At 53.3% G+C, this 20,361-nt stretch overlaps 9 protein-coding genes across 9 annotated transcripts; 3 read left to right on the top strand and 6 right to left on the bottom strand.

The window, feature by feature from the left end:
- Positions 1–3,757: 3,757 nt before the first annotated feature.
- Z517_01277 (uncharacterized protein) lies at positions 3,758–4,948 on the bottom strand (the record flags this gene model as incomplete). The annotated part of the gene is made up of 1 exon (XM_013434238.1): positions 3,758–4,948. The coding sequence occupies one exon, from the start codon at positions 4,946–4,948 to the stop codon at positions 3,758–3,760; it is 1,191 nt and encodes a 396-aa protein (XP_013289692.1).
- A 1,323-nt stretch (positions 4,949–6,271) lies between these two features.
- On the top strand, positions 6,272–7,107 carry Z517_01276 (uncharacterized protein; the record flags this gene model as incomplete). Its single annotated transcript, XM_013434237.1, has 2 exons — positions 6,272–6,298; positions 6,424–7,107. 2 exons carry the CDS (start codon positions 6,272–6,274, stop codon positions 7,105–7,107), a joined length of 711 nt encoding a protein of 236 aa, XP_013289691.1.
- A 418-nt stretch (positions 7,108–7,525) lies between these two features.
- Positions 7,526–8,364, bottom strand: Z517_01275 (uncharacterized protein; the record flags this gene model as incomplete). The annotated part of the gene is made up of 2 exons (XM_013434236.1): positions 7,526–8,037; positions 8,115–8,364. 2 exons carry the CDS (start codon positions 8,362–8,364, stop codon positions 7,526–7,528), a joined length of 762 nt encoding a protein of 253 aa, XP_013289690.1.
- Positions 8,365–9,096: 732 nt separating this feature from the next.
- On the bottom strand, positions 9,097–9,435 carry Z517_01274 (uncharacterized protein; the record flags this gene model as incomplete). Its single annotated transcript, XM_013434235.1, has 1 exon — positions 9,097–9,435. One exon carries the CDS (start codon positions 9,433–9,435, stop codon positions 9,097–9,099), a length of 339 nt encoding a protein of 112 aa, XP_013289689.1.
- A 748-nt stretch (positions 9,436–10,183) lies between these two features.
- Positions 10,184–11,793, bottom strand: Z517_01273 (uncharacterized protein; the record flags this gene model as incomplete). Its single annotated transcript, XM_013434234.1, has 2 exons — positions 10,184–10,288; positions 10,345–11,793. The coding sequence occupies 2 exons, from the start codon at positions 11,791–11,793 to the stop codon at positions 10,184–10,186; spliced, it is 1,554 nt and encodes a 517-aa protein (XP_013289688.1).
- Positions 11,794–12,487: 694 nt separating this feature from the next.
- Z517_01272 (uncharacterized protein) lies at positions 12,488–14,156 on the top strand (the record flags this gene model as incomplete). Its single annotated transcript, XM_013434233.1, has 3 exons — positions 12,488–12,659; positions 12,743–13,219; positions 13,270–14,156. The coding sequence occupies 3 exons, from the start codon at positions 12,488–12,490 to the stop codon at positions 14,154–14,156; spliced, it is 1,536 nt and encodes a 511-aa protein (XP_013289687.1).
- Positions 14,157–14,468: 312 nt separating this feature from the next.
- On the top strand, positions 14,469–16,124 carry Z517_01271 (uncharacterized protein; the record flags this gene model as incomplete). Its single annotated transcript, XM_013434232.1, has 2 exons — positions 14,469–14,544; positions 14,602–16,124. 2 exons carry the CDS (start codon positions 14,469–14,471, stop codon positions 16,122–16,124), a joined length of 1,599 nt encoding a protein of 532 aa, XP_013289686.1.
- Positions 16,125–16,849: 725 nt separating this feature from the next.
- On the bottom strand, positions 16,850–17,956 carry Z517_01270 (uncharacterized protein; the record flags this gene model as incomplete). Its single annotated transcript, XM_013434231.1, has 1 exon — positions 16,850–17,956. One exon carries the CDS (start codon positions 17,954–17,956, stop codon positions 16,850–16,852), a length of 1,107 nt encoding a protein of 368 aa, XP_013289685.1.
- Positions 17,957–18,242: 286 nt separating this feature from the next.
- Z517_01269 (uncharacterized protein) lies at positions 18,243–19,514 on the bottom strand (the record flags this gene model as incomplete). The annotated part of the gene is made up of 1 exon (XM_013434230.1): positions 18,243–19,514. The coding sequence occupies one exon, from the start codon at positions 19,512–19,514 to the stop codon at positions 18,243–18,245; it is 1,272 nt and encodes a 423-aa protein (XP_013289684.1).
- Positions 19,515–20,361: the final 847 nt, after the last annotated feature.

Genomic DNA, 20,361 nt, shown 5'->3' with positions numbered 1-20,361 from the left:
GCGAGCAGCCTTTCGCAAAAGGGTTGTTCAATGAGAGAACAAGCCGGTCGCCAACAACTTCCTGCTCACTATGCTGGGGAGGGGACGAACGTTTCATGCGCTGTTCCCTGCGATTGGAATGCACAGACCACGTCCAGTCTCATTCCTCATGCGCACCCAACCGCCGCTTGCGGTCACGACCAGCGACCAACGCCATCTTCTCCATGTTCTCTGCGCGGCGAGCATTGAATTTGGGGCGGGTCCTGAATCTGACCGAACGGTGATTTGCTCAAAGTGCCTTCTCGCTGACTGGCTACCGCCGGGTTGTCTGTGCGACGAACATGCTTATATGACAGCGGCAACAAACATGATCTCCATGGAACCAGCTGTGGCATTCCATAATCTCCGATGCGCCACCAACAAATTCTCCTCCTGCTCCGACTTACCGCCATCTTCTTGCTGACCGAGACCTTCTTTCTGCGATTCTTTCCAGACCGATCGGATACTGAAGTCTAACGTCTCTGCACACTTGTAGAGTCCGATAGACCAACTCAGCACATCTGACGCGATAGCTCAATAACAGCACGGCCCACCCGAAGCCGGGCCGTTACCGTCTGGCTCTGCGTCAGTCTAGATGCGGATCACAGTTGACTTTCTCGCCTTCTCGATTTCTGTCGGTCCAGCCTGTACCCCAGTTTCAGCCACTTCATCCGGCTGATTGTGTATGAAGAGTGCGGGACATGTCTGCCCTGGATTGCAAATTTGTCATCGTACAAAAGGGTATGCAGGCTGCACAGGGGATCATCCTCATCCACTGATATGAAAAGCTAATTTACCTCCTCTCAACCCCTCTCAAGGCACTGGCGCACTGACATCGGACGCGGACCCAAACACTTCAGCTATAGTAGCTCCTCCTTCTCGCATTTGGTTTTCTTGGGCTTTCACGGCATGCATTCGATCCACCAGTACCAGACTTGAGCATGGTTCGCATCCGCAGGAAGCAAGAGCTTGATCTCATCCAATTGCACTTGGACTTGTAGATCACCTTCCCACTTTGGTGGTCTACGAACCTGGTCCACCTTGAGTATCTTCTTAATCTTGTGGGCAGCTCCATGGACGGCGATTCTATTCTCCGTGGTATGTTTGCCCTTTTTTTTCCTTCCGCATGTCTAAACTGCTACCTTGGCTGAGAAACTGCTCTTTCAAACTGCGCTCAAGACGCGTCTGCGTGTCTTCAACGGCAGCACAGCGGTTTGCCCAGGTTTTTTTCCAGCCAACAGGCTACTCCCCTTGTGCGATGGCTCCAAGCATGATTGTGCTAATCGATGAAGGCGGACAGACAACTTGCGTACCTGTCCTTCGCCGCGCTTTGGCCCATCTTCGAAAACTTTGCTCATCCTTGCTCATCCCAATTCAACTTGGCTTTTGACGGCGGCAGTGTACCACTGTGCACGACTACAGATGAACCCTATCGGATACGAGGTGTCCTCACTTATCATATGCCTTGGAATCAGCACGAAGTCACGCATGTGATATCTTCTTCATGATGATTTGCTCCGAGAACGTAAAAGCCAAACTGCCGCGCGGGTTCCTGGATCGTGCTCCTAGTGGAGGTACAGGATATGGACATACCGGGGAGGCGGAGGGGAACGCACACGAACACCATGAACCTGCACGTCTGTTGGATGGGTGAAAACTGGGTCGCATTGGTAGAGTAGCATCCTGCTGTTCCCACTCCCTTGCAGGGTTTGACTTACAAGTCTCCAGATCTACATACAGCCCCCCACTGGTAGGGCTCGACTCAACTGAGAGTGAGCCCTTCACATGACCGTGGCAGCCTGTGTGCAAGCATATTCGCCAGCCCTGATTATGCAGTGTGTGATGGCATCCCTTGTGCAACATTTGTTTGGCTTCAACCAGTCTCTCGATAAGAGGGCCACAGTGTACCTGGGACATAAAGTCCCGTCGTTCGCGTGGCTTTACCCTTTTCGCCGTTGTCTCTATGGCGTACTTGAGACCTATCGTGCCTAGGTATGTACCCCATTCCCCCTGATGCCAGTAGTGCAGTCGACTGACAAATACCGTCATGCATGCATGCCCCATTCGAGATCCGACGACGATACGACTTGGCTCCCCCTCTGGCTGCATCGTCGCAGATCTTCCGACGCCTTTCCGTGGGTGACTAGACTAGACGGGCGATCGACTATATTACACTGTATATCGTGTCCCCCGTTTCTCCTAGCTTCAACGAGAAAAGACCATCGATATCCAGCTTCGCCATACTGTACATTTCCCCTGCCTACGCTAAAAGCCCCTTGCCTCGCTCGTTCGATCCATTCAGGGAACTCTACGACGTTGGAAACGGTGCCTACATGGAGGTATCGTCCCTGGTCGACGCCCATCTACCTGCTTGGTAGGTACGTAAATACATACATATCAGCAGAAACAGTCGATACGGCAATCCCGCACTGAGGGCTTGTCGACATATTGAACTGTGCTGTGAAATGTACGCAAGTGTTTCATGTAGGTCTTCTAAGACGAAGGTCATCTACCTAGTCCCGTGGGCTCTCCCTCCAACAAAACCCGCATCTACTTGTATACTAATTATTAGGGGCCAAAAGAGTTTTATGGACGATACTGGCTAGCCGGCCAGAGACTTGTCCAGGTCAGAGTCACACCCGGAGGGGACGGGAACATTTGACTCAGAGGAGAGACGCTTTGGCCTTTTGAGGAGCCTAGACTAGTAGGCACATAGGTCAGGGAGGCGATTCTGTTGGATATACGAACGACGAATAAGGACCCTCGTATCAGTGAGGTACATGGGGAGCGGATCCGATCTGCTATCCACTTTGTCGTCGCCGATACAAGAACACGTATCCCTGCTGCTCCAACTCCACAGTTATTGAGCATCGAGAATCGAAGATTGAGGAGGATGTCACCCTCGAACTTGAGGTCTTGTGTGTCCTTCATCCAGTGTCAGGATCAAATGGGTCATCTCGCATACCCTTCGCCCTTCAAGGAAGCTTTTCACGACTCGCGGCGGTGAGGGATGGCTGTTGTTTGAGGGAATACCGAACACTCATACAAGCTGGTCTACCGACACGATAATGTCCACAGAGGCTGCAATGGTCGAGGGTTCTTTGCCCCGTTGCCAGTTGCAGACATCTCACGTGCGTGTCCCGACACTTTCAAACCTGTCGGTTTCAAATGGCGCCTTCAAGTGAATGAGCGACATGTGGTGAATACTCGACAGGTTCTGGCAGACTACAAATACCGCAAGTGCAGATATGTAGATACGGCGAATCAGATGGCTAGTGAGCGTAGCAATCCGTTTTCAGACTAGTTCCCACTGACTGCGTCAACCTCCCTGTCTCCCACGCCTCCTTCAAAGATTGCCACCAACTTTGTCAGAGGTGGCAGTCCTGTTGATTGTCTTGCAGGAGAAATGCGTTTCATCTCTACAACAAGATGGCTCAATGACACCATATGTGTGTGGCTTTGTTTCTCTCAAACTCTTCACTCTGGTTTGTTGTTAAGCTAGACTGTATCACCACCACTTCACCATGCTGCGATACTTTCCTCCTCGAGCTCTCTCACTGAAGTAGCCATCTCCAACCTCTTGTCCATGTCTTGATTTCACACTCGACCATTTGTGGTCCCTTCTTGAAAGTCTCTTCTTTGCCACGACCACAGTCATGATTTTCCTTTCAACCCTATCCATGCTCAGCTCTCTGACAGATCCATCCTACCACAGCACCAACAATCTCGCCTGTGTCCCTCACAATGTTCCCAGCTCCACAATAGATCTTTCCATGAGACCAACCGCAAAGTTGTAGCTCAAATGAGCTCGACAGGTTGGGCACGATCCGAACACGAAGGGTACATGGAGATCCTGTTCCAACCACTCAAGGAGGCAGCAGACGTGGTAGGGCTGATTGCAGCATCTTTCCGTGCATATCGGTAGCTGTCTCATTCCTTCCTGCCCGTCTTCTGCGTTTGGATCTTTGCTCAAGCTTTCATGACATATCGGACAGATCTCTCCCTCGCGGTCGACGGTGGGTTGGGCGAGCAAGCGGGCAGAAAGGTGTTCGGCCACTTTCGAAAGACCAGGTGTCCACGAAGAAACGGTTTCGCGTGCTTCGAGGAACTTTGCTTCAAGGTCCGAGTAGAAAAAATCCCTTCGGTAGTCCAGGGCCCTTAACCTTGGGGTCAAGAGTTTCTTGATGGTGTCGAATAGCCGCCTCCTGGCGCGTGCACGAAACGCGAGAAACCCGCGATGCTGTGCCTCGAGCTCGGTGAACCAGGGAAAGTCGGGGTGTGATCTTTGTCTGCGAGCTTCCGACACCAAGGGTCCCGAAATGTCCAGTGCTATTAAGAGCAGAGCGTCTCCTGACCACACACACTCTTCGACCGTTGCCAGGCGCGCCATTGTCAGCACGACCTGGGCTTCGGCCCTCGCAAGCTTGCGGACGACTTCTGGATATTTATTTATTGTTGCGTTTTTGAAAAATTTCTCTGGCGTGGCGAATCCTAGGAGTCTCTTGGGCGCCAACGAGGACCAGATATCCAGGGATATCGCCAGGGTTCTTGCGAGCTTATCCCCATCCAGCCGTTTCCACCGTTCTCCGTGGAGATTCAACAAACGTCTGAGAGCGTCGTTGAACTCTAACAAGGCCACAGTGATTGCGTACATGTCCTTGACTAAGATCCACAGAGCGGGCAGCGCTTCCCAGTACGTTGGCGACCATGTTGGTGGTGGAGAGGTGCTCCAGTGGAAATGTTGGCGCGGCTTTGGTGGTGGGCGTTGTTCGACGTTCCCCCACCTGGGAACCATGTACCCGGCGCCACCGGGTCGCCGCCGCACCGGTTTTGACCAAAGCCCCCGCCGCTCGACCCGGTGGCGCTGGTCGAAGATGGGACGGAAGAAGGCGTTGGTGGGCGTTGGCGGGTTTTGTGGACGCTGCCTCATGTTTGCGAGGCGCCGTTTGCCTTTGCGTTTGCTGAATGGGAAGAAAGAAAGAGACAAACGCTTGGTTGAGTGACTGCCTGGCCGCAACATTAAATACAGGAAAAGTGACTCGTTCACACTTGGCGCGAATATCTGCTATTCACGAGAATCCTATTCACGGTCCGGTATGAATTGTTCTTCTCACGCGACCGGTTCGGCTGTTCTGCCGCACTATTGTTTTTTTCTTCATTGTGTGCCCTCTATTCAAAGCACAGCCTGATAGAGAAGCATTTCCGAGACGTGATTTTCACTTTGTTATTGTTATTGTATTTGCATTATGACTGTGCCAGTGAAATGCGCATGGGTCTCACACAACAAAAAGACCCAGACCCCGGTTCATGCGGTGACGGAGATGGCCCCCCGTGGACTGTTGCTCCTGACGAGCCCTCGGTGCCTGTCCTTTCGATCTTCCGTGCTCTGTTGACTTGATCTTGGAGAAAGAACCCTCGTCAAAGGCCATGCTGATACGAGATCCAGTGGCCGTCATTTGCATCCTGCAGTGAAGGATGCGTTGATATCAAAGTAGCCTCCGAGGACAGTTTTAGTGAGGAGGATATACTCCGACTTCGCCTGGAACTCATTCCATCACTTACCACTCTGTAGAGGTGGTCAGGGAAGCAGGACTTGAGCAGACGAAAATGGACGATTGACTTCCGGGCACGTTCCGCCTGGTATCTCGTTCAGCTCGAGTCGAGTGGTTTTGTCTCGAATGTTCTCCCCGGTTCCCGTGTCGAGGAATACCTTGAGTTTCGTTCAAGGAAGTTCGTTTCACAAACTCGCTTTGGGGTTTCATATCGATATGCCCTCGAGGATTCGTCATCGGCGTTCTGGGTTTCTTCCTCCCTCTTCATCTCGTATTCCCGTGTCGTATTCACATGACGATGTTGTTGAACTACCTCACTGAGCATGTTCCGCCCAAAATTCACGTGCAAGCGATTGAGGGAGATGAGACCTAAGGGATGAGGTCAAGCGATCCTGCAACGACAAGGCTGGCAGAAAAAAGGGGACGACCAAGAATCCGCTCCGAGAGGTGGTTGGACCTGATTGGCGGAATCGCCCCTTTACCCTCAATTGACCCTTGACGCGTTCATTCGCGGGGCCACATTTCTTCCCCGCGCTCGAATTCTGTATTGACTACGCCATCCATACGGGCTACAAAATTGGTACATGATTAACTCGATATTCTTGTCCGGTCGCCTGTCGCCTGTCGCCTGTCGCTGACGACTCACTCGAGGTCTTCTCGGTGCTTTGTTGTAAGGAAAGATCACTCTATGTAATTCCCAAATGCATGGAGAGCTTGGGAACAAGCTCGTAAGTTGTTTCTTGTCCGCCCATTCACTTTCGCTCAATCATGCCTCCTTCCCTGCTCTTCATGTCGGACCACCCATTCCCATTCTCTATCTAGCAAGTCCAAAACTAACCCTCTTCTCTGACAGGTGCAACACGCGAAACGCACACTCACCCTCCCCGCCCTGCCCCCCTACCAGACCGAACTCGTCCGCTCCGTGGTCCGCGAAGTGCGCGACCTGGACCGCGACGTGACGCGGATCCTGGAACCGTTCACCACGACCGAGTACGACGAGGACGGCAACCCGTCGTCGCAGAGCACCTTCACGCCGGCCGAACACCCCGCGACGGCGTGCGCGCTGCTCGTCGACCACCTGAGCATGCGGCGCGACAAGAGGTGTCTCCTGGCGTACCACCGCGTGCGGGCCGAGAAGTTGGAAGGCATGGTCTGGGAGGGCCAGGACCTCGAGGTCGGGGCGGGCCACGAAGCCGGTGGTGGCAATGCGTCCAACGCAGCCGCGAATGTTCGCGAGGACAATGCTGCTGCTTCCGCGGCGGGGACGCACAACGCCCTCTCGCCAGAGGAGTCGTCCTACTTCCACGCCTACGGCGACCTGCTCTCCCAGTACAAGGGCCAGTGGACGGACATTGACCTGACGGGCTCGCTCGAGCCGCCGCGCGACCTGTTCATCGACGTCAGAGTTCTGAGAGATGCCGGCGAGATCCAGACAGAGTACGGCGCCATCAATCTGACAAAGAACTCGCAGTTCTTCGTCCGCCAGGCTGACGTGGAGAGGCTGATCCAAGGCGGGTTCTTGAAGAGGTTGAGTTGACTGCCCGGAAAATTGGTGCGCTCGTTATCAACATGTTATGAGAAGGTTAGGATAACCATCACAATCACCGCGATAGATAGACGGCGGGATGAAGGATGTGCTACGAGAATAACTAAAGGACTGGCTACTCAATCACATTGCTGATGCTCAGACGAAGTTTGCCGTTTTGCCATGATACACACCATACCTGGCTAGAGAATCTACTAACGCCATCATCACCATTGCATTAAAGGACTACACGATGGCCGAACTCGGGTATTCCCTTTGATCCCTGATTAGAAAATCTCCGCTCGATGACATCCCTGAGACCTGCATACATTGGACTGTCCGCCCTCGATCATCACCATGAATACTGTAAAGTGTCGAGGAATTAGTGGAGTACAATTCCGGCCTTGGCTGTTTCTCTTGTCTGTTGCCCTCAAATCAAGCCACCCATCAAGGAGACAAGACACACACCGATCGCAAACACCGTGGCAGTCGCCAATTCCCACTTCACCGCACGAACCGCCCCAGCCGCAACGTTGTTCGTGGGCAAAGTTGTCGGCACCGTAGTATTGGTCCCATTGTTATTCCCGCCGCCACTCGAACCGGAGCTCATCTGTGTGAAATTGCCGCAATTCAACCTCGTCCCGTTCGCGTTGTGCACGACCACACTGCGATTCCCGAAGAACGCCACGTTGCTGGGGTCGGTGCTCACGTACAGGTCGAGGTACATGGCTTGGAAGGTGCCGACGGCCTGAGAGTCACCGGAGGTGGAGGAGGTCAGTTGGGAGATATTGCCGTGCTTGCCAGAGAGGTCGCCGGGCTGGCAGGTCCACGGGGCGGTGGCATCGCAGGGAGGGTCGTCCTGTCTGCCAAAGGGCGAGAGGTGGCCACCGGTGGCGGTGCAGTTTCCTGACGCAGGCACGGGGTATTGGTGGATGTGGTATTCTGAATGGAAGGTTTTAGTCGTCGTCTTCAACGCAGAGGAACTTGGGATTGCAAAGTCACGCTCTATGAGAACTCACTGAAAGGGCCCTGCGAGATATCTGGAAAGTCAAAGAAGTTGACATTGAAATTGACACCAGTGCCGTTGTCGCTAGAAACCCCGGTGATCTGTCCTTGTACAGGTTTCCCGACTTGCAGGATCGCTTGGAAGGTTGCGCGGGAGGGGTTGTTTTGAGTGACTGGGGCGTCGGTGATGTTGCCCATCTCTTGTGCAATAACAGAAAGGACGAGGATGAAGAAGGGGAAGAGCATGTTGAAGAGATCCATCATGTTGGATCGCACGAGGCTGAGAGCAGTGGTAAAGAAGTGTGTTGACTGCGGGTGTCTTTGATGAATCACTGCAGCAAGGTTAGCTCGAAGCTTTCGAGATGCGAGTGTTGACGGCAGAGGACGTGGCAAGAATTGCGAGGATGGATGGATAGATGATCGTGGAAAAGACGGGAGAGGAATCGCGTCTTTATGGTCTCTGGTCACAGGGTTGGGTTGATACGGAGCTGAAGTGAGACGGGAACAAAGTGAAGAGGCGTTTGACCCAGCAACCGGCAGGAATCTGGTGCGCAGGCAACCTGCAAATGTCACTCCAAATACCATTTGTCCCATGGAAATATCGGGGAATCACCCATGTAGCAATCATGACATGCATCCCAGTCGGACTGAACGAATATCACCATGGACTTGTGAGCAAGAAGTAATATAGCAAGGAGATGCAAGTGACAGATCAACGGTAGTGTGTGAGAGATGCCGCTCTCAAGTCACACAACTCGGTCCGGTTGCCTGTGCACATCACTCATCATTCAAGCTGCAACTGAGGGAGAGAGGGAAAGTGTTGGAGAGGTTTGACAACGAGGCCCATAGGGTTTGTCCAATGTAGTACTGGTCGATACAGCAGCGTTCATGGGCACATTCCTGCCGAGTCATTCAAGCTTTGTGGCTTCGTTCTTGATCATTCATCGCAGTCCCAATGGCAATTCCATTGCTAGACCCTCGTCTAAAGCTGTATCTTCACATGGCCGTCCGCACGGCACACCTGAACGGGAATATCTGTGCCTTGCTCACATCCCACGCTCCTCCCTTTGTGTACGCATCGTTTTCCAAGAATTCCTTGACTTCTTGCTCGGTATTTGCCTTTATCAACATGGCACTGCCAGTCATATCTGGAGTTTCTCCCTCAGCGGGGTGTTTCGAAAGAGTCGCACCGCCAAAGACCACAATCCCCGCCTCGATCTTAGGTGTCAACGCTGAAAGATGCTGCGGGCGGACCGCGAGTCGCTTGTCAAGGGCGTTAGGGTGATCGGGAACGATGACCAGCCATTCGTTCGTAGGGATCGCCGAGGAAGACATGGCTCTGACAGATCGGAGGTGTCGCGGAGCAATTAATGGACCCAGATGTAGAGGTCGAGTTATTTGCGGGAATTGGGAGGGTGTTGTGTGAACACTTCTCAGAGAGTGCAGCTGACGGTAACCACGAAGCAGTTTCGACATGAAGCTCCCGAGTCAGGATACTGGTTGATACGGAATCAAATATTGTATGACCTAGCACCACACGCTGCGAAACTGAGGACAGCCGGGGCAATTATCGCTGTCCAGGATTGAATGCCGGTCGAACTCTTCTCCACAGCGCAGGGCGCGAAGTGGGGATGTGAACATGTTCTTAGGGCGTCGCCAATTTGTGGGGAGCAGGAACCTTCAGCCTTCTCAAGCTCTATCTCTATCTTTGTGCGAGGTCTAGCTCCTCCCATGCTTCAGTTGACTGCCTCGACTCATCTTGCATCGGAACTGTACCCTTCGAGAGATACCCTGACATCCAGTGCTCCGGATGTCCAAGACCGAGGTGCAGCTTCATCTCGCATTTCCCCAGTCCCTCAGTTGTCAGCCCCTTTCCAGGCAATTCGCGAAAACATTCACCCATCATGGTATCGGTCTACGAAAATTCTTAGGAGGCGTGCTACACGCCCTCGACTCCCACATGGTTGACTCTAGCCGCTCATGATTGTCTTTCTCCTCTTTTTTGAAAACGCCATGCTGGATATCCATGTCTCTTCCTGTACTGTCAGGCATCAACGCCTCCGGTCGGACCCGAACAATCCTTCTATAGCATCGCTCTAGGCTGGTCTTTGGCCAGAAGAGTATCTGCAACCTTCCTTCGTTGTATCTTTCCCGTGGCTGTCTTGGGAATCTCTTTCAAGATCCAAACCTGTCATCTCAGTCAGCGCGGCACTAAGATGCACCTGCCAGATAGAATGCACATACCCTGCTCGGCTTCTTGAACTTGGCCGTCTTGCTGGCAACGTAATCAGTAATGCCCTTCTCAGTCACCGTCTTCCCAGGCTTAGGAACAACTGCCACTCCCACTTCTTGGCCGTATAATTCTGAAGGAATAGCAAAAGTGACACCGTCTGCCACGTCGGGATTGGCAATGATCACATGATCCAGCTCGATCGGGCTGATCTTCTCCCCCCCTCTGTTGATCAGCTCTTTGATCCTGCCGGTGATGAAGACGTAGCCATCTTCATCCATCTTGCCCTGATCTCCTGTGCGGAAGAATCCCCCCTTGGTGAATGCTTCTTTGGTAGCCTTTTCATTATTGATGTATCCTTTCGTGACATTCTCTCCCCTTACACAGATTTCGGCTTCCCGGCCCCGTGGGACTTCATCACCTTGCTCGTCGAGAATCTTGACTTCGACTCCCTGGCCAATTCCCACACTGCCGGGCTTTCGTTTTCCGCGATGTGGGAGCTGGTTCGAACACATCTGGTGAGCTGCTTCTGTCATGGCATAGGCTTCAAGAACTGGTGCTTGATATGTCCGTTCAAGTTCCATAAATGTTTTCGGGGACAGTGCCGATGAACACGAGCGGATGAATCTGATCTTGGGTATCGGGTTAGGTGCAGGGTTCTTCAACAGAATTTGATGAATCGTCGGCACGGCTGTATACCAGTTGGCTTTGTGTTGAATAAAGTCGGCCCAGAAAGATCGTGCAGAAAAATGATCCGGAACAATAGCAGATCCCCCAGCGCTCAGGGGAGACAGAAACCCAGCCAACAGACCGTGCACATGAAAGAGTGGCATAACCAACATCGTCCGATCCTGAGCAGTAAGCTCGTAGGTGTTTTGAATGTTCTGCATTGTTCTTGTCAGATTGCGATGGGTCAAGGGAACAGCCTTCGGGCGCCCGGTGGTCCCACTAGTGTGCAGAACGAGTGCGACATCTTCTGGTTGAGCCTCAGCGACTGGTTGAGATTGTCTTTGTGCCAGGCAGCCCTGCTCTTTCACATCCAAGACCAACTTCGTTCCATCCACGTAGCATTCTGCAATGGCAGCACGATGTTTCCTGGCCGCTTTCACAGCAGGTCCGTCCCGGGCATGTGCTCCTCGAGGCAATATAATCACGGCTGAAGAAAGATCGTCGATGTAGAATTCGAACTCGCTTTGCTTGTAGGCAGGATTCAGAGGGGCCGCAATTGCTCGCTGGAAAGAGGTTGCAAGAAAAGAAACGATAAATTCGTAGCTGTTGGGCAAGGCTATTGAGACGGCGTCGGCATGTCGGATACCTAGATGAGCAAGTTGTTTCTGAAAAGCCAACACATCCTGTGCCAGTTGCTCAAAGGAGACAGTCAAAGCAGTGGGCTTGGTAGGCACAATGACTGCTATTGCGGAAGACGACTGAGGGAAAGAGGTGGACAGGGTGGATGCGACCATGGCTGTGCGGAATGTGATAAAGACTGCGGGAGAAAAGAGATTCAAAGGAATGAGACAGAGACGGGACAACACAACAATATGGGTATCTCAATTAAAATGCCAGTCTCCTCCTATTCAAGCTGTACTCGAGAAAAGGCAGCAGAAAAAAAGAGTCTGAAACATGAAAATGACGTGATGCCCTGCGACGTCGACAGATAAGAAGACCAGCATGGCAAACGGGCTCCATCTCGATATTAGTATCTCACCGGGAACCATAGAAATGGCGTGTGGGCCACAAGGCTTGACTGTTCAAGTATATCGGGTGATACGATAAGTCCATGGAGATGGTAGCGGGAGCTTTGAATTCTGCTTGGAGAGATTGAAGTCATCCGAATATGACACGACACGAAAATCCACAGATGCGCCCGAAGTCAAGCGATTGGTAAATCGAACGGCCCCATGGCAAGCGGCTTCCGATGCAAGCAGGGCTACCAGGTCCAGAATTTATTAGGGCTCCAGAGATTACCAATAGGGGCCAAGAGTGCCTAGAACCGGGGGCCTTCTGCAGGCTAAGTCACTTCCCTTCCCCCGAGAACTGCCCGTCGGTGTCCCAATCACGAGACCGCAGTTTAGACTCTCCGTGGAAATCACTTTCTAAGTCGCCGCACCTCGCGCTCCAACCCACCTTGGTCTAAGCAAAAGCACATGTGAGAACATGTCCAACAATGCGCCGACACCCACGCGGGGAGGCTTGTCGCTCTATGCGAACCTCCTTGACTCCAATAATGCTGGCCCTGGCACCATCTCCAGTGCGCCGGTCTCCTACAAGCCGGTCGAAAGCTCTCCTGAACAGGATGAGGCTGTCAAGCGACAGCAAGCACTCGCTGGTACATTCTTCGTCGTAAGAACCTAGAGGTTTGCTGAATAGATCTGCTCACGTTTTTGCGCCATGCTCTCGCGTGATTTACAGCCTCCCTAAGATTCCAACCTACCAAAAGACCCCAGATCGCTGCGCAAAAGGCAAAAGCAAAAGCCATCGCCAGTAAATTCGGTGTCCCTCCAGCGGCCAGTACTACAACCCCCACAGTCGAAGGCGCCCCAAGTGCTGCCACAGAAACTTCAGTGCCGCAACCACCTGCGCCCAAGACCACTCTTGCGGACTGGACAGCTACGGCGTCGGACGACGATGACGTGAACAATTTCTACGCTGGGAAGCGCCAGCGAGGGGGTCGTAAGAAACGCAAAAAGAACAAGGCAGCAGCAGAAGTGACTCAGAATTGGGATGACATCTACGATCCGAGCAGACCCAACAATTACGAAGAATACAAGCACAGCGAGGAGAAGATCCGCGAAGTTAGGGAGTGGAAGGACCTCCTCTACAGACACCGCATAAGGCAGAGGAGTTATAGTGACTCTGAAGACGATGACTACCATCGCCCCATGAACAGTAAGGAAAGAGGATTCGGACGGGTTTGGAACTTACTGATATGGAGGCAGAACAATTCGCTCCGCCTTCCATGTCTTTTGCTCCTCCACCTAACCTGAATGACGACAGCCCTCCTCCACCGCCACCACCTGTTGAGATTCCGGACGATGCAACTGGGGAGGACGCGTATCTGAGACGAATGCGCATGAGTCAAGGCCAGCCGCCAGGTGTTCCTTCGCCTCCAGCAGACCCCCCGCAACCTGGTCAGATTTCCAGGGCACCAGTACGGTATACCTTACCCACTGCACCAGAAGACCTTTCAGCATCTGGACCAAGCCAGGGACATGATGTTGCCGAACCTGAAGCAGGTGTTGATGAAAATGGCGACGATGACGAACCACGATCCAAACGTCCTGGGCAAGTGGGATTTGCTGAACGTCTGATGGCGAAATATGGCTGGAGCAAGGGTCAAGGCCTCGGAGCTCACGGCACTGGGATCATCAACCCCTTATATGCCAAGGCCGACAAACGCAAGAAGAAATCGGATGCAGAAGGTGGTGGCTTCGCTACTCCGACAGGTACTGGTAAGATTCTCGGTGGTAACAAATCAAAGACTGGCCTTGTCGAGGAAGAAGGCAAGTTTGGAGCAATGTCTGAAGTGATTCGCCTTGAGGGCATGTTGAACGGCCTAGATCTCGACGACGAACTCACTCAGGGAGAGGGCGGTCTGCTGCAAGAGATTGGGGAGGAATGTGGAGACAAATACGGCAGTGTCGAGAGAGTCTACATCCATCGACCAGAAAGTGAAGAGGGCGAAGCATTGGTGTTTGTACAGTTTGTGAGCCAGCTCAGTGCTCTGCGGGCAGTCAATGCTTTGGAAGGGAGAATCTTCAACGGCAATCCCATCAAGGCCAAATTCTGGTCCAAGGAGAAATTCGATGCGGCGGAATATGTCTAGAGGCATAGAATTTGTGTCGGAACGGAGAAAATTGCTTGTGATGGATTACCGATTGGTGTCGTTGGGTAGCCATTGATTGCAGTTGACCGTGTTCCATGCGAACGTTTGGAGGAGCAATAAGCATGCGAGGTGGGTTGGTCTATGATTGAGTGGTGGAAACGCGGTCAGGGGCCACAGGGGCGTGAGGAGCCAATTGCATCATCGCTGGACTTGTTCTCTGCCTGCATGTTATTAAACCACCTCCATAAACCAGAAAGCCAGTTCCCAGATTCCATTGCTTCTCCTCGTAGAAACCTCTCAGGCCCGTCCAAGATGTCAGGACGCGATGCCATAAATCGAGCATTTGCCAGCAATTCGCAACTACGAAAGAGGATTTTTGACGCCATCGGTGAGTGTCCAGTGTGAGATCATCCCACGGAGGTACATTGTTAATGGGATGCCGCAGACGCAACTCCGCAGCATGCGCCCCTTTTCGAGGACATTGCATCCTACCACCTCCATTCACATCAAGTGAACGGCTCTGCACAGGACGAACCCGCGTCCAAGAAGCGCAAACTCCCGGACGGCTCCTCTCTTCCCCTCGCGCAGACGGCGCAGAAAAGTGATCAACCGCGCGAGGTGGTCTTTGAAGCAAGAGACATCTCATTCTCACTACCACAACGCAAAAAGCTACACCTGGGAATCGCGCAATATGGGGCCGACATCAACGGCACGGACACAAAATTTGCCATCTACACCAGGAATCCTGCCAGCAACGAGGTGGAGATGGAAGTGCCCCTGGACCAGGTTACCTACGCCCTGAGACTGCCCATACCTGAGAAGGCCGCGAAGCAATACAACTTTGTGTTACTCCTGAAGCCAGACTCGAACAGCAACAATAACAACAACACTGACGCCATCATCTGGGCTGTCAATGACGGCCCGCTCAAGTCGTGTCACATCCCCAGCAGTGACCTTGCTAAAATCGCGCCTGGCCCTGATGATATGCTCGAAAACGCGCTGGGTTATCTGCTCCAAAAGAGCGGGAAAAGCCTCACACTCCCTACCGCGGAGGAATTCTCCAGTGCCAAACCCGAATCCCATCGGAAAGGCGATAAAGCGTATCATGTCAAAGCCTTCCGCGGGAGTAAGGACGGATACCTCTTCTTTTTGAGCAATGGCATCTTCTTTGGATTCAAGAAGCCGCTCTCTTTCTTTGCGTTTGAAGACGTCGAAAGCATCTCTTACACGTCCGTGCTGCAGAGGACATTCAATTTGAACATCGCCTATCGAGCCAGCTTGGCGGATGGGACTAATAGTGAAGAAATTCAGGAGGTCGAGTTTGCCATGTTGGATCAGGCTGATTTTCCGGGGATTGACGCCTACGTCAAGCGGCATGATCTACAGGATGCCAGTCTTGCCGAGTCGAGGCGAGCAAAGAAGCTCAATGCGACGGCCAACGGCAAGAGTGCAACACAGAACGGTGATGGAGGCAATGCAGAAGGTGACGAAGACGACCGAACCGAGTTGGAAAAAGCCCAGCAACAGCTTGATGAGGAAGAGGACGAGGAAGAGGAAGACTACGATCCGGGAAGTGAAGGGGAGAGTGAAGGTAGTGGCGCTTCGGACGAATCGGACGACGAGTATGATCGCGAGTATGAGCGGGAGAGAAAGAAGATGAAGGGACGGGATCTGATCAAGGAAGAACTCGGCAGTGAAGCAGAGGACGTGAGTGTTACAGACGACGAAGAAAATGATGGAGAAGGAGATGAAGAAGGCGACGAAGGCGAAGAAGGTGACGAAGCAGGAGACGAAGAGGATGAGGAAGCACCCGGCGACGAAGACGACGGCTATGACGAGGAACACGCGTCCGATCAAGTCCCCATCCACGAGAAGAATGTCGCCGTATCAGGAGGAACAGAAACCCGTACCGCGAACTGGGGCTATGAAGAGGGCATGCCCGACCCTGACGACGAAGATCAATTGTGATGATGATGACAAAGATAGACGACGATGTCGATGTCGATGCCCCGATCTGCCGTTTTATATATGTGTCCGTATCTCGGAGAAACATATAATATCTATCGCCGATCCAAGGCTTTTGAGCATATGCCCACGCAGCCAGAAGCCGGGTATCGTGACTATGGTATACCAGTGCCTAGCCAAATACGGCCGCAGGACGTCGTCCCGAGTACGTAGTACCGAGTGAGTTGAGTTTGTGAGTGAGTGACTGAGTATACTGCCCTAGGCCATGTATCATTAATGATATCTGTACTATTCAAAAAGCCCCTTGATCCACTTATCGTTCAGCCCAGGTTCACAACCAAAAGTGCCTGGTGCCGAGTAAGTGAGAATGGGTAGTGAGATGAGTTTCGCGCAATCGCGCAGTTCATTTTCCAATCACACCAATCCGATCCAAATCTATTAAAGCAAATTTCCCAGCAGGCTGATTTTCGAGCTGTTAATACATATATGCATTGACACGAAGAAGGGGGAACACCTGGGTATATATATAGATAGCAAGAAGTAAAGCCACCGGGACTAGGTCCCTCACTGACAGCAGAGGACGGCCACCCAAAAAAAAACTGGTAGAGAAAGAGAATTCGTGGAAAAGAAGATTAAAAAGGTGTAGATGTGGCGCTCAACCATATCAATCAATGCGCGACAGCGCGACAGGTGAGCAGGTGAGCAGGTGACAGGTCAACAGATCGACATCACAACAGTCCCGCTTCGCGCAACTTGGCCCTGAGCACCAGTGCCAGAGTGGCCTGCAATGACACGGCGACCACGAGGACGAAACACACGGTGCGCCAGCCCCGCGGATGGATCCAGCCGACATTGCCCTCGAGGGCGCTGACGGCGAAGAGCATAAAATTGAAGCAGCCGTGGAAGAGGGCCGGACCGCGCAGGATCGACCAGGTGGTGAGGATGCTGGCGAGAGTGCCGTGTTGTCCTCCTTCTCCGAGGCTATCGTGGCGTGCGCGCACGAGCATGTTGGCTCCGATCAGCGCCGCGGTCATGCAGTGTCCCGGTGTGCCTATCACTGCTCTCTCCACGGCCGTCAGGAGGGCGGTGGCACCACCTCCCGCCGAAGAACCAGAACCACCGCTACCTTTGCGCTGGCGGGCAGCACCGGCCAGGAAGGTCATGTTTTCCACCGTGGCGAAGCCCAGGGCCGCCGCAACCGCAACGGTCATGTAGTCACGGTCATTGATGATATTTCCGGCACCGTGTGAGGATCGCTGCCCCCAGCCAAGCATCGTTGTGATGGCAATGTACTTGATCGACTCCTCCACCAGACCCGCAACCACGAACGCGAAGAGCATCATAAACACCCAATATGCCGGGCGATGGGACATTTTCCACCGTCTCTTCCGGTGAGCTTCGTCGATGATGTCGTCTTCGGTTTTGACCGTCTCGGCGAGGTACACCATCGCATTGGTGTGGCCGTTGAAGCAGAGCACGGCGAGGAGGTACGCGAGGACAGATTGCGCGAGCATGGCGACGGTTATGCCCACGGTGCCACCCAGGATGAAGGTCCAGACGAGGATGCTGGTGTCGGTTCGCTTTTGGTGGTCTCGACTGGTCTCGCGAGAATAGAGGTAGACAGTAGGCAAACATATCACGAGCAGCCCGAAGAGGATGGGCAATTTCGTGCGTGCAGCCACTAAAGAGAGTAGTTTCGAAAGCAGAGAGTCCTCTTGCGCAGGAGGTTGAATAGTGGCATTTCCGGTAAAGCCATCCTGGCTGCGAGGTTCTGATGAGGTAGACCGCTTGCGCGCTATTAAGGGTTGTGTATCACTCATGATGAAGTTGGTCATTTTTCATTCGGGTCGCAACGCATGACTGATTGACCGAAATCCGCGACAATAGGATCGAGCGATTTGCATCTTTATGAGGAAAAAGGCAGACCATACCGAGAAAACAACGAAGCGATGCTTTTCCGCCTTGTCGCTACTATTGATCAAAGGAGGTCCACAGTTTGTTGCCAGCCTCGTGATCGTATTCGTGATCGCATTCGGGTCTTGGCGCGGTCCCTGGGTGAGTCTCGTTTGCGACAAGGTGTGGGGGTCTGCTCCTTATCCATCGCGCCACTCAGCCTTGCGCTCACACTGCGGGGCCATTCATTATCCTTCTCGCCGAAGCGATGAGATCCGTGGTCAAGTCATCGGCCGTCTGCCTCTGGAGTGCCTTTGTAGAGATCTCCTCGACCAGAAGCCTCCCAAAGTCTCTGGCCCACCAGACGCGGCGGCCGAGTCTCTCAACCAGCGCGCCCCAGTGCATCAACACTAGGAGCGCGACGTGGTCATTGGCCCTGATGGCGTAGACATAGTCCTCGCCGGCCATGTTCAGCCAGCCCAACACGTAGCCTTGGTAGTCGAGATCTTTGCCTTGGCCGACACATTTGGCGAAGCATTCCTCGAGCATGGTGATGGCCTTCTTGCACGCTTCGGAGTGTGCGGCGTGCTGGACCTGGTGCTCGCAGCATTCGTCCACGGTCGAGTTGATTCTCCGCATATTGGCCGTCATCAGTTGGGACAGGGCCACGGCCGTGTCGTCGTCCAACGGCGATCGAGGTAGCATCTCGAAAGGTGTGAGTTTCTGTATGTAGGAATTCTGGGCCAGGTATTGCTCTGCCGTGTCACCGAGAACAGTGCTGCATCCGCGCAGCAGCTCAAAGTGCGTCAGCGTGTTGAGCACCATACTCTCGTCGTCATCACCGCCACCGCCACCTTGAGAGCCACAGGCCAACTCAACCATGAACTGCGACGACGCCAGCGCGAGCACCATGAGCATGAGAGAAAAGCACAGCAACACCTCACAGGTTTCCTTGTCGGTGATTCCTTGGTGCTGCTGGAGCCGACGGCGGAAACTGTTGAGCGCATGGGTCTGGTACTCGACGGCCACGGCGAGGTATTTCGCCCGGTCTGGCAATCCAGAGGGTGCTGAGCAACAGCTGGCCGAGTCGAAGGCGGCCAGGGCGAAAAGGCCCGCGCGGAGGAAATCGTGCTGCAGCGACCACCGCGGCACGGCGATCTGCCAGATATAATCATCCTCGGCCACCTTGCTGCACAGGCTCTTGTAAGTCACCGTCGACCAGCGATGCATGAGCTGGAGTTCCAGCAAGCCAGCCTCATTCAGGAACAGCGGTGGGGGTTCCTCCTCCGTGGCCGCCACCGGAGCCCCACGGTCCAATAATGGCGGATCTTGCGCCTGTGCAAGGCTGCTAGAGTCTGGACTCGCATATAGGTACTCGCATGCTGTTCCCCTAAGTTTGCAGCGGTCACAAGGGGGTCCCGTCTGGGTGCATTTGACATGGGCCCGTTTGCAGGTTAGGCAACCTCGGCGCGACTTCTGATGCGAGCGTCGTGGAGGCATCAGGGGGAGGGACCCTTTTCGATTGCTCGATAACAAAACAGAAGAGGAGGCACAGTAAAGGGAAATGGCGCTGACTGACTGACTGGGGTGGGTGTGGAAGTGGGAAAGAGGATCGTGTACGAGGTAAACCAAGCATCAAGTCGCTGGGGAACGAAAACAAAAGGTACGAATACGATCACGATCACGAGGTGGAGTCGCCGCTGGTGCCGCCACATCGCAGGCAACGAATCAATTAGTGTAGTTTATACCGCAGTTCCTCTTCACAGTCTCACACACCAGAGACCAAGGACGATTTCATCATGCAAATCACAAAACCCAGGGGTATCAGTGCCATGGAGGCAGTCCGTCTCGAGAACAAATATATCATCACCGCTGCCACCCTGCGCTCCAGCCTTTCCTGCGTCCAGCACCCAACATCTCCCAAAAGCAGATGCCCCTACGTCCACCCAAGAAAGTCGTTTTTCAATCAGCAATGCCAGTACTTTTAACACCTTCTCCTCTCGTCTTGTCAAGGCTGCGTCTCAAGCCTGGACTATCGACACTTGACCTCGGACATCCATCTCAGCCACTCCAGAACTTTACCAAACTGCGTCGACAATCCAGCCGCCCAACATCATCATCCACCCGCACTGAGCAGCCACCCAATCCCACCACCAAAACGTCTCAATCGAATCAGAGTCGGCCGAATCCTTCTTACCCTTCGTTCAGCTTATCACATCTGGGTGCCTCTCGCGCCGTCAAGATCACTGTGATCGCTTCTCTGATGGTGTTTGGGACGTTGGAGACAATCTTTTGGATACAGACCTTGTGGAGGCACTTTGGTCCAACTCCCCAATCTTCCGGCCCT

The sequence above is a fragment of the Fonsecaea pedrosoi genome (assembly GCF_000835455.1).
Source record: "Fonsecaea pedrosoi CBS 271.37 unplaced genomic scaffold supercont1.1, whole genome shotgun sequence".
NCBI classification, from domain to species: Eukaryota; Fungi; Ascomycota; class Eurotiomycetes; order Chaetothyriales; family Herpotrichiellaceae; genus Fonsecaea; species Fonsecaea pedrosoi.
Note: the sequence above shows the minus strand (reverse complement) of the source record. Positions and strands in the feature narration are given on the sequence as shown.